General features: G+C 58.1%; 1 protein-coding gene across 1 annotated transcript; it reads right to left on the bottom strand.

The window, feature by feature from the left end:
• Positions 1–10,401: 10,401 nt before the first annotated feature.
• Positions 10,402–11,358, bottom strand: LOC311198745 (olfactory receptor 1E16-like; the record flags this gene model as incomplete). Its single annotated transcript, XM_084272749.1, has 1 exon — positions 10,402–11,358. The coding sequence occupies one exon, from the start codon at positions 11,356–11,358 to the stop codon at positions 10,402–10,404; it is 957 nt and encodes a 318-aa protein (XP_084128875.1).
• Between the last annotated feature and the right edge of the window lie 442 nt (positions 11,359–11,800).

Here is an 11,800-nt window from a genome sequence, read left to right as displayed (position 1 = left end):
CCTCCACCGACGCGGGCGGGCGTGAGGGCCGCGGAGCTGCGGGCGGCGGGGCGGGGCGGGCCCGCGGCTCAGCTCCAGCTCCGCCTCCACCGGGCCCCGCACCGGCCCCGCCCCGCTTGCCGCATCCCGCCCGGCCCCGCCGCCGCTGCCCGCACACGGCAGGGGGGGGGCGGAGGGGGGGGGGGTGACACCCGCGTCCCCGCCGGTGGCCGAGCTGCGGGGCGGGGGGGTCGGTTTGGCAGGTACCCCGGCCGGCTGCGGGGCCGCCTCGCCGGCTCATCCCGCCCCCAGAACCACCCTCCGGGATCCACGGGTGTTTTCCCAACCGCTGCGCTGGGCCGAGGGGCTCCGAGCGCTGCCTGCGGTGGTGGCTCTGTGTGTCACCACACACCGTCCCACCGTGTGGCCGGAGCTGCAGGCGCAGGGTGAGGATGGAGCCCGGGGAGCAGAGATGCTGTTTGTGGCCAGCGCCGGGAACGGGGGTCAGGGCAGCTGGAGGATGCTGGGACCTGGTTACTGCTCCAGCCCCTCAGGAGGGGCACGAACTGGGGACGAATGGCTGAGAAATCCCACACGGGGGTCAGGTCGCTGCTGCGGGGGAGGTCAGGGTGCTGCGGTGCCTGATGGTTGGAGACACCATATCCCTGCCTGCCGGGCAGCTGTGGTACCTGTCTGGGAGTGCTGAGTTTGTCAGACCTCAGCTGCAGCCTCCAGCCTGGGCTAGAGCCGTGCACAGCTGAAACAACCCCGGATCTGGGACCCCCAATACAAGAAGGATGTGGAACTGTTGGAGAGGGGTCAGAGGAGCCACAAGGATGCTCAGAGGGCTGGAGCAGCTCCCCTACAGAGAGAGGCTGAGGGAGCTGGGCTGGTTCAGCCTGGAGAAGAGAAGGCTGTGGGGGGACCTCATTGCAGCCTTCCAGTCCCTGAAGGGAGCAGAGGAACAGGAGGGGAATCAGCTTGTTCAAAGGGTAGATAATGGCAGGACAAGGGGGATGGAGTGAAGCTGGAGGAAGGAAGGTTTAGAGGAGATATTAGGGGGAAGTTTTTTACAGAGAGAGTGGTGAGGGGCTGGAACAGGCTGCCCAGAGAGGGGGTGGGTGCCCCATCCCTGGGGGTGTTCAAGGCCAGGTTGGATGGGGCCCTGGGCACCCTTGTGTAGCTCCAGGCCTGGAGGTTGGTGTCCCTGCCTGTGGCAGGGGGGTTGGAGCTCTGTGATCCTTGGGGTCCCTTCCAACCCAGACCAGTCTGGGATTCTAAGATTCTATGACAACAAATTCCATCCTCAGGGCCCTGCAGCCTCAGCTCCCTTCCGAACGCTCCTCACAGGCACCGTGTCAGGTTCTTGGCTACAGGGTTTGTTTCCCAGCTCTTGGGTCCTCCTTGGAGCGCCAACGTCCCCGCCAGCTGCAGGGCAGGGCATGCTTGGTGGAGCAGCTGCCACAGCTGCCAGCCCCAGGAACGCCCCAGGGACACCCCAGTCATGCTGAGGACTGTGTCTGGCAGGGCTCCAGGTGATGGCCCCAGTGTCCCTGTGCCCTGTGTGAGGGATCCCCCCTGGAGCCCTGGGATCCCCAGGCACAGAGGACTTTGCAAAATCCAGAGCTCTGGGCACAGAGCCGAGACCCTGGCACGAGCAAGATGATGTGATGTTCGCTGGGATCCACTGCCTGGGATCCCACTGGCCAACATGTGCTGCCTCTTCAGTCCCTAATTCTGGGAGGAGGGATTCCCATGGCCGGCACCCTGCCATGAGGCTGGGCTCAGCCCCATTGGAGCAGCAGCAGTACCCTGGCAAGCAGCCACCCTGCTCCCTGGCTTCCCAAGCTTTGCTGGGAGTGAGCTGTAGGGTGCAGCAGGCTGGGGATGCCTGGCTGGGCTTTGGCAGGGGCTGCCTCCTGCCCATGGCTCTTCCTGTCACCGATGTCACACAGGAAGGTGCAGGCAAAGATGGGTGATGGCATGGCATGGGGCCACAGGGACAGTGTTGGCAGCCTTGTCACCTGCCTCCAGCAGAATAGACATCTCACAGAATTGTCTTTCTTCCTTGATTTCCTTGGCATTTCACTCCTGCCAGCTGTCTGGGCTAAGGAGACACCCTTCTTTTTCTCTGCCCTCTAATTTGCTGGAGCTCTGTGCTCATTAATTGCTTCCTGGTTTCAAAATGCATCTCTGGGGCCAGCAAAGCACATCAGGTGCTTGGACAACGTAGGCAAGTGCCTGCACTGGGGCCAGTAACCACATCTTGAACCTACTGCTTTTTTCCCTGCAGGAAGGTGGGGTTGGAGGGTTACTGGCATGGACACAGTCCAAAAAAGGGGGTTACTGGGACAAACTGGTCCTCCTCATGCTGATACAAATTGCTATAAGCTCAGTGACTTTAACACACTGGAAGAGCCAAGGTGCTCTTCTGCTCTGCATTGTCCCTGTCACTGAGTGACAGAGAGACCAAGGCAGCTGCTGGGCAAAGTCCCTGCCAGGTCCTGTCTCCATGCTCCCAGCTACAGGTGCCCTTGTACAGCATGAGTGTGCCATGGCATGGCCAGAGCTTGGCACCTCCAGGGCAGGGTCTGGTTGGGTACCCTCACCCATGGGGCTGGGGCAGGTTTCCCCTCTCTGGAAGGTCTGGAGGGCTGGCTCCTGGTAGGGGTGAGGACCAGTCCTGCAGTGGTGGGGAGTTGCTGCACTGGCTGGGACCATTGGGTCCTCAGTGTGGCTGGGAACAAAGCCAGGACAACAAGAAAATCTTCTATAAATATATTTACAACAAAAGAAAGACCAGAGAGACCCTCCATCCCCTATTAGATGCAGGAGGAAACACTGCATCTAATGTGTGAGGGGAGGAAAAGGATGAAGTGCTTAATGACTTCTTTGCCCCAGTCTTCAGCAATAGGACCTCTTGTATAGAGGGAATCCTAGCTAGGAGCCAGGGATCAGGAGCAGAATGTCCCTCCCCTCCAATCCAGGAGGAGATGATGAGTTACCTGCTGCACCATATTGATGTCCACAAATCTGTGAGGCCAGATGCACCCAAGGGTGCTCAAAGAGATGGTGAGGTGCTCACTGAGATACTCCCCATCATTTCTCAGCAGTCCTGGTTAATTGGAGAGGTACCAGCAGATTGGAAAGCAGCCAGTATAACCCCCATGTGTAAGAAGGGATGGAAGGGTGATCTGGGGAATTACAGGCTTGTTGGTTTGATTTCAGTCCCTGGTAAGCTGATGGAGAGGATCGTCCTGAGTACCATTAAGTGCAGGACAAGCAGGTGATCAGGCCAAGTCAGCATGGGTTGATGAAGGGCAGGTCCTGCTTGCCTACCATCTATGGCAGGGTGACCTGCTTCTTGGGCAAGGGAAGGGCTGTGGATGGTGTCTACCTTGACTGTAGCAAGGCCACTGACAAGAGTTCCCCCCAGCATTCCAGAGAAGCTGGCTGCTCTGCCTCGGATTGCTGGGTAGGATACTGGGTGGAGGGCAGGGTCCAAGGAGCTGTGTTGAATGGAGTTAAATCCAGTTGTAACTGGGCAGGAGTGGTGTCCTCCAGGGCTCAGTGCTGGAGCTGCTCCTGCTTCACATCTTTGCTGATGATCTGGATGGGGAGGGTAGGGTGCACCCTTAGTAAGTCTGACACTGCTAAGCTGGGTAGAGGTGTCCCTCTGCTTGAGGGGGCTCTGCAGAGGGCCCTAGGCAGGACTGAGCAGTGGGACAAAGCCAGTTTTAGGAGTTTCAAGAAGGTTGCCCAGCCAGGTTGTTGAAACCCCATCCCTGGGGGTGTTCAAGACCAGGTTGGATGAGGCTTTGGGCAACCTGGTCTAATGAAGGGTGTCCCTGCCCATGACAAGGGGGTCGGAACTAGATGGATGATCTTTGAGGTCCCTCCCAACCCAAAGCACTCTGTGATTCTATGATTCTAAAAGGCCAAGTCACAGGTCCTGCCCTTGGGTCACCCCAGCCCCCGGCAGCGCTCCAGGCTGGGGCAGAGCGGCTGGAGAGCTGCCTGGCAGAGAAGGACCCGGGGGGTTGAACAGGAGCCAGCAGTGTGCCCAGGGGGGCCAAGGGGGCCAAGGGCACCCTGGCTGCTGTCAGCAGTGGTGCCAGGGAGGTATTCTTACCCCTGTACTCAGCCCTGGTGAGGCCACACCTTGAGTCCTGTGTGCAGCTTTGGGCACCACAGTGTGGGAGGCCACCAAGGGCAATTAGGCTGGTCAGGGTTCCTGGAGAGCAGCTCTCATGAGGCTGAGGGAGCTGAGGCTGTTCAGCCTGGAGGAGGCTGAGGGGAGACCTGATCACTCTCCACAGCTACCTGGAAGGAGGGTGCAGTGAGGTGGGTGCTGGCTGCTTTTCCCTACTAGCTGGTGTCAGGACAAGAGGGAACAGGTTGTGCCAGGGGAGGTTCAGAGAGAATATTATGGAAAAGTTCTTCACTGACAGAGTGGTGAAGCACTGGAACAGGCTGCCCAGGGAGGTGGGGGACCTGCCAGCCCTGGGTTGTTCAAAAAGCAGGTAGATGTGGTGCTTGGGAGATGGATTAGAGGTGTAGGGCTGACAGCTGGACTTGGTGATCTTGAAGGTCTTTTCCAACCTTGATGGTTCTGTGATTCTAAAGCCACCCATGGCACATGGCTGGGAACAAGGAATGTTTCAAACAGCCCAAATCCACAAGCCTTAGGATCTCACCCCTGGGTGGGGGACCTTCTGGGACTCAACTGCACCAAAAGAGGGTTTGGGGTCCCCCCTCACTGCATCTCACATGCTGGGGCTCTCTCTGAGGTTGTTCCTGGACAATGTCTCCCTCAATCTACCCAGCAGCCCCATGCACACCCACAGCCTCTCCTGGGACACCCTGTGCCATGGCTCCCTGGTGTGTCTCAGCAAAGGGACCCATCTGCCCCTGATGGCATCACCCCCAAATCCTGACTCCAGCATACTCCACAGGGAGAGCTGGAGAGTTGGGGGGTGTGTGTGGGGCAAGGCTGGGCTCTGGGATCCACATCCCTGCACCTGGGTGGAGATGTTCATGGGGTGGGATGGTTATCTGAAGGGCCAGGTATGGAACCCCCCCTCAGTTCCCCATGATACACTCTGTGGTAGTACATGAAACTGCCATCTACACAGTGGGGAATGGCTCATAGCCATGGCTGTGCTTTGGAGGGGTCCTGTCCTAGGGGAACTTAAACCCTGCTGCTGGGTCAGGTCCCATCTCCTCCCCCTGCACCCCCCAACCCCCTGCCCAGCACTTATGGGAATTGGTGTACTGACCAGGTTCATCAGGGCTTGTTTGTGCCCACTGGCTGGAGAGCAAATAAAGACCATTGGACTGCCTGCAAATCCCTCAGCTCTCCAGTGGGCCTCCTCAAAAAAGCAGCTTGGGAGGTGGTTTGGCTGCTCCAGCCCAAGCAGCTTCTGGGACAGTCCTCTGCTCCTGGGCTTGAGCTCAGGCAGTGTCCACTGGAGCCAAGGAGGATGAGGTGGCTGGGAGGAAGCTGTCAAGAGAAGGCTGAGATTTCCATCATCTTCTCATGGAGGCTGGACACCTTTCTAGGAGGAACAGGGTCATCACCCAGCTAACTGGGCTGGATGAAGAGGTCTCTAAAGCATGTCAAGTCAGCAGTCATCTCCACTGGGAAGAAATTTGGTTGCTTTGGGCCTCTCAGGCACAGTCCCAGGATAGGCATTGAGGACAGTCCTGCACCAGCAAAGGCAGATCAATACCAAGGGATTCCTAATTCCTGTGATTTACTGATGTTCCTCCAGCCCTTGATGATGCCCACTTGAAGGCACTTCACAAACACAGGGATGAGTTGAGGGTTAGATGAGATAATAGGGGGAAGTTCTTTCCAGGGAGAGTGGTGAGGGGCTGGAACAGGCTGCCCAGAGAGGGGGTGGGTGCCCCATCCCTGGGGGTGTCCAAGGCCAGGTTGGATGGGGCCCTGGGCAACCTTGTGTAGCTCCAGGCCTGGAGGTTGGTGTCCCTGCCTGTGGCAGGGGGTTGGAGCTCTGTGATCCTTGGGGTCCCTTCCAACCCAGTCCAGTCTGGGATTCTATCATTAATTCCCTGACTGCTCCTGCAGCCCAGAGCAGCAGGCTGCCCACACAGCCAGAGGGGTGTCTGGCAGGAATCATCACTCCATTTTTGCCAAACTAGGCTGTTCCTTGAGTCCAAACCAGCAGCAGGAGCAGCTGTTGGACACCTCCCCCCCTGGGTGCAGAGCTCTGGCACAGTAGCCCCTCTGGTCTCCCCTCCTGAAGTCCCCAGCCACGTGGCAAGTGTTCCTGTGCCCACTGTGTTTCTCTACAGCCAGTTGATCACTGTTGCAGGTTGGGGGTGAAGAGACCAGCTCTGGGCAGCTCTGCTCTGTGCACACTCTCAACACACATCACCAGGCTGGAAGCAAGGTGCCCTCCTAAAGGGCCCCACAGCATTCTTCCTTGCTGTGTCTTGTGAAGAACTCAAGAATTAACCAAGGTGAGGAGTGAGGAGAGGAGGCCTGGGTGAAAGCCACACTGAGTGAGAAGATTTGCACTGACACTGAACCAGGAGTTGAAGGTTTGATGATTATTTCATCACCACAGTGGAATATGGTACTCACAGACATCTTCCCATTTCTCTTGGGGCTTTGGCTCCAGCAGGATTGGGAAGCTATGGCAATGGTGTGCCACTTCCCAGGCAGCTAGAAAGAATGGCTCTGCACTGATGGGTATGGAGAGCAAGGAGATGGGCAGGGATAGGGCAGGACCCACCCCACTCCCTCCTCTGCCCAGCTGCTGATGGGTGGACAAGCATCTCTTCTGCCAGTGGTGCTCCCTAAAGACCTAATGCAATGCAGGATCCACTTGGCCAAACCCAGGTACTTAGTGACCTTCACTAGCCCACTGAGCCCCTGCTGAGGTGTTTGAGCACCCAGATGTGACACTGTTCAATGCCAGAAGGCCAGAGGGACTTGGGCTTCCAGCAGAACTGGGCTCCTGGCAAAACCAGGCAGGTGGCTTCTGTCTGACCTCTGCTCCCTCGTGGAGACTGTGTCCAAGCAAAGGTCCGTGTTCTCCATGGGAAACCCCCTCCAGCAGCGTTACCTTCTCTCCATCCACATCTTTCAGAGGGGTTTTACCCAGGCCTGAAGCACCTACAGAAGTGTCAGCTCCAGGAGCAATAAAAAGACCTTCATCTGCAGCATCCCCATGAGGAAGATGAGCTCCACAGGTAGCTCAGAGCTCACAGAGTACGTGGAACCTCAGGGCAGTGGAGATAACCCCTCCATCAGTGCTGTGGCTAGTGCTGAGGTAGCATGGTTGGCCAGGTCTCTCTTCTCCTGAGGCTACATGATGAGTTCCCACCCAGGTCTGAGCCAGAGAGATCCCCATGAGAGGCCAGGGAGAAGGGGGAGGAACATCTTCCACCACCTTCAGCCCCACACATAGTTTCTGTGGGGTCAAAGGAAGAGATTCCAGAGCGATGGAGAGCCCCAGATAAGCTCCTCACACCCTTGGGGTGCTTGCCACCTCACCCCAGGAGCTGGCTGGGTCCTGTGTGCATAGGTGGTGCTCCTCTCATCCCTGGCTCTTCCTTGGCTGTGGGTAGAGCCTCAGGACTCTTCCTTGCTGAGCTGTGGTGGTGGTGAACAGTCCCTCTCCAGAAGGTTTTGGTTGCACAGCCTCCCTGCTGAAAATGTCTGAGCACCCCCCAACCCCTGGCCATTCATGAATGCATTCTAGACATGCAAACCATGAACATACAGGGTGTGTCCTGTGCATATTATAGGATATCCACAGTGACAGACACTTCCAGAGGACAAGGCAAAGGGTCAGTGGGTGCCAGTCCCTTCTAACACAGTATTTGGGTTCACTGTGTCGATGGCACCAACCCCACTCTCTTCTTGCACCCCCATGGGTGGTGTTGCAAACACCTAGGGTGCATGAACCCCACTTTGAAAGCCACCACTCTGGGGAAAGAGGGATGTCCCCTGGCAGAGGAGTCTGAGAAGGGGGATATATGTCTCTTTTGGCCCCAGTGCTGCTGCTGGTCTGTGTCACAGTGTGGTGACACCCATTGGTGTCACGAGCTGATGAATCCCAGAATCTCCTGAGCTGGAAGGGACCCATCAGGACCATCAGGTCCCACTCCTGGCTCCACACAGCCCAGCCAAGCCAGAGCATGGGACTGAGGGCATCATCCAGATGTTTCTTGCCCTCAGCCCAGCTTGGGGCTGTGACCCCTTCCCTGGGGAGCCTGTGCTGGTACCAAACCCCCTCTCAGTACAGAACCTCTTCCTGACACCCAGCCTCAACCTCCCCTGGCTCAGCTTCTCACCATTCCCTCGGGTTCTGTCCCTGGTCCCCAAAGAGAGGAGAGAGATCAGCACCTGCCCCTTCGCTGCCCCTCAGCAGGAAGCCACAGACCATGATGAGGTCTGTGGCTCAGCCTTCTCTTCTCCAGGCTGAGCAAACTTCAGCATCTCCTCATAAACCTTCCCCTCCAGACCCTTCCCCTCCAGACCCTTCCCCTCCAGACCCTTCCCCTCCAGACCCTTCCCCTCCAGACCTTTCCCCTCAGACCCTTCCCCTCCAGACCCTTCTCCTCCAGACCCTTCTCCCCCAGACCCTTCCCTTCCAGACCTTTCCCCTCCAGACCCTTCCCTTCCAGACCCCTCCCCTCCAGACCCTTCCCCTCCAGACCCTTCCCCTCCAGACCCTTCCCCTCCAGACCCTTCCCCTCCAGACCCCTCCCCTCCAGACCCCTCCCCTCCAGACCCTTCCCCTCCAGACCCCTCCCCTCCAGACCCTTCCCCTCCAGACCCCTCCCCTCCAGACCCCTCCCCTCCAGACCCTTCCCCTCCAGACCCTTCCCCTCCAGACCTTTCCCCTCCAGACCCCTCCCCTCCAGACCCTTCCCCTCCAGACCCTTCCCCAGCCTCGTTGCTCTCCTCTGGACACTCCAATATTTTTATGTCCCTCTTGCCCTGTGGTGCCCAAAGCTGCACCCAGGACTCAAGGTGAGCCCACCCCAGCACAGGGCAGCGTGCAGGCTGAGCACAGCAACCTCAGGACCTTCCCTGCCACGAGTTCCCCATCCTCTCCCCATGCCTGTCACCTCCAGAGCTGCATCCCTGGCAGAGGCAGTCATGAAGTCAGAGGTGCCCCTGCCAGCAGGGGAGCAGAGGGGTGGTGGATAACTCTGGCTGACTCTGGCCTGGGGACTGTGGTTGGGAAGGGATGCAAAATTCCTGTTTTATTGCCAAAGGAGCTGCCAATTTTGCAGATGTCCTAAAAAACTGTGTTGCCCAACTGGCCCTGACTTGTCCATGCACTGTGGATGTGTGGCATCCTCACCTGAGCAGGATAAGGTACATTGGGTTCCTCTTGGGAAATCCTTGGCTCCAACCTCAGGATCCAAATCCTCAGGCATGGGTGTTCCTGTGATTTCTGCTGTCAGAGCCTTACAGGCTTTCTTGTCAAGAAATCCCATCCCAGCACTGGGAGGAGGTGGGGGAGGACCTGTGGTGCTGTGTCTGTAGGTGTATCTCCTCACACACCCCGAGGGGTGGTCACAGCATCCCTTCCCACCCCTTTATTTACAACCACCAGGCAACTCCCTCCTGGCTCCACGTGCTGCCAGGAGCCCTGGCCCCTCCTGAAGGCACCCACAGCTCAGATTAACCTGCTCTCCCACCCTGCTCCTGCCTCATCAGCACCAGTTCACTCCTGGCAGCAGCTCTCCATTCCCAGGATTAACTCTGACTCCTGCAACTCCAAAGTTCAATTTCCTGACAATGGGGTTTTTTTTTCCCTCTTATACATATTTTATTGCATTAAGAGCAAGACAGCTGGCTCTGCAGTGCCTGCAGGTCCAGCCTAGACAAGATTATCCACCACTTAACAGGAGATGCAAACTGCCAAGCCTGGCTGCTGTGGGTTGCACAGGGCTGCAGCTCGGGAAGGGCTGTGCTGTGGAGGAACAGCTCCCACCACAAGGCCTGGCAAAGCCCCTGCTTACAGAAACAAGGCTTACCTGTGGGCAAGCAAGGAGCAATTCTTCCAAATTCCCACCCCCTCCTGCTCTCATTGGGTCTCCAGGATACTGCACACCATCCTGCTGTCACCATTCCAAGAGGGTGGGAGGATGGAACCCAGTTCCTGGGACAGGCTGAGACACCATCCCTGCCCGTGGTGGGCTTGCTGCAGCCAGCTGTGCAAGGCCAAGCCAGCTGTGTGAGGGGCTTTCAGAAGGGAAACAACCCCCCCTGGGCTCCACCAAGCAATGATGCACCTGAGCATCAGCTGCATGGGTGAGGGCAGAGCCAGGAGCTGTGATCCCACCAGCAGCACTCCCAGCTGGGAGCTCCTCAGCCCTCCTGTGATGGGTCACTGAGAGCAGCATCCCTGCCATGGGGAGGGCAGGGGTTGCTCAGTGGGTTCCTGTAACCCTCCCCCTGCACAGGGCTTTCCTGATGGCCACCCTGACCTCATTGTTTCTCAAGCTGTAGATGATGGGGTTGAGCATGGGGGTCCCAACAGCGTACAGCAGGCTCAGGACCTCATCCATCTCCTTGGAGCCACTGGAGTGAGGCCCCAGGTATGCAGCAGCCCCAGCACCGAAGAACAGGGACACCACAGTCAGGTGGGAGGTGCAGGTAGCAAAGGCCCTCTGCATCCCTGCTCCCTTCTGCAGGACAGCCCCAAGGATGTGGATGTAGGACGTGAGAGTGAGGAGGAAAGAGCCCAGGGCGATGGTGCCAGCCAAGGCGTACATGGCAGCCTTGTTGAGGGGGGCACCAGGGCTGCAGGACACCTCCAGCACGAAGGGCAGCTCGCAGAACAAGTGGTCAATGGTGGTGGCCCCACAGAAGGACAAGTGGGCTGTGAGCAAGGCCTGAATCAGGGATGAGAAGGAGCCAGTCAGCCAGGAAACACCCACTAAGCAGCAGCACATCCTCCTGTTCATGAGCGTGGGGTAGTGGAGGGGGTGGCAGATGGCCAGGTACCGGTCATAGGCCATGGCAGCCAGGATCATACACTCAGAGCCCCCAAAGCAGAGGAAGAAGTAGATCTGTGTGATGCAGCCCACAAAGGAGATGGATTTCTGCAGGGAGAAGGAGTCTCTGAGGATCTTGGGGAGGGTGACGGAGGAGTAGCAGATGTCCAGGAAGGAGAGGTGGCCCAGGAAGAAATACATGGGGGAGTGGAGGTGGGCATCCAGCCAGGTGAGGGTCACAATGAGCAGGTTCCCCAGCACTGTCACCAGGTAGATGAGGGAGAAGCACAGGCAGAGGGTCACCTCTGCTCTGTAGGCACTGGAGAACCCCAAGAGGAGAAACATCTTGGGGCTGCTGAGATTTCCCCACTGCACGGACTTGGGGCTCATCTACAGGGAGAGCAGGAGCAGGTCAGGCCAGGCAGAAGGAGAGGGAGTGCCCACCATGCAGTGGGGGGCTGCCTGTGCTCCCCACACCTTGCTGCAGGGGCTGGGGGGGGCTGTGGTGAGCCTCAAACACCACGGGGTTGGGATGTTCAAAGCAACCCTCAGCCCTGCCCTACCTGAAGGACACCAGAGCCAGTTGGGACCTCCCCTCTGCAGTCTGTTGGGATCCCAGGGACTGGTAAATGGACAAGAGCAGCTCCTCTCCTCACCTGCAGACTGGAGCATGGTCTGGGGAGCCCACAAAGCATGGCCTTACTGAGCATTTGCTGCCCTTCATGGGACAAAACTGTGTTGGCACCATTAGTGAGGATGAAGATCTCCTGCCTCCCCTCCCCAGCACAGGCTGTGGGACCAGACCTCTAAGTTAAAACCACAGAGAGGGGTG

Source organism: Gallinula chloropus, assembly GCF_964237585.1.
Source record: "Gallinula chloropus genome assembly, chromosome: 18".
Lineage (NCBI taxonomy): Eukaryota > Metazoa > Chordata > Aves > Gruiformes > Rallidae > Gallinula > Gallinula chloropus.
Note: the sequence above shows the minus strand (reverse complement) of the source record. Positions and strands in the feature narration are given on the sequence as shown.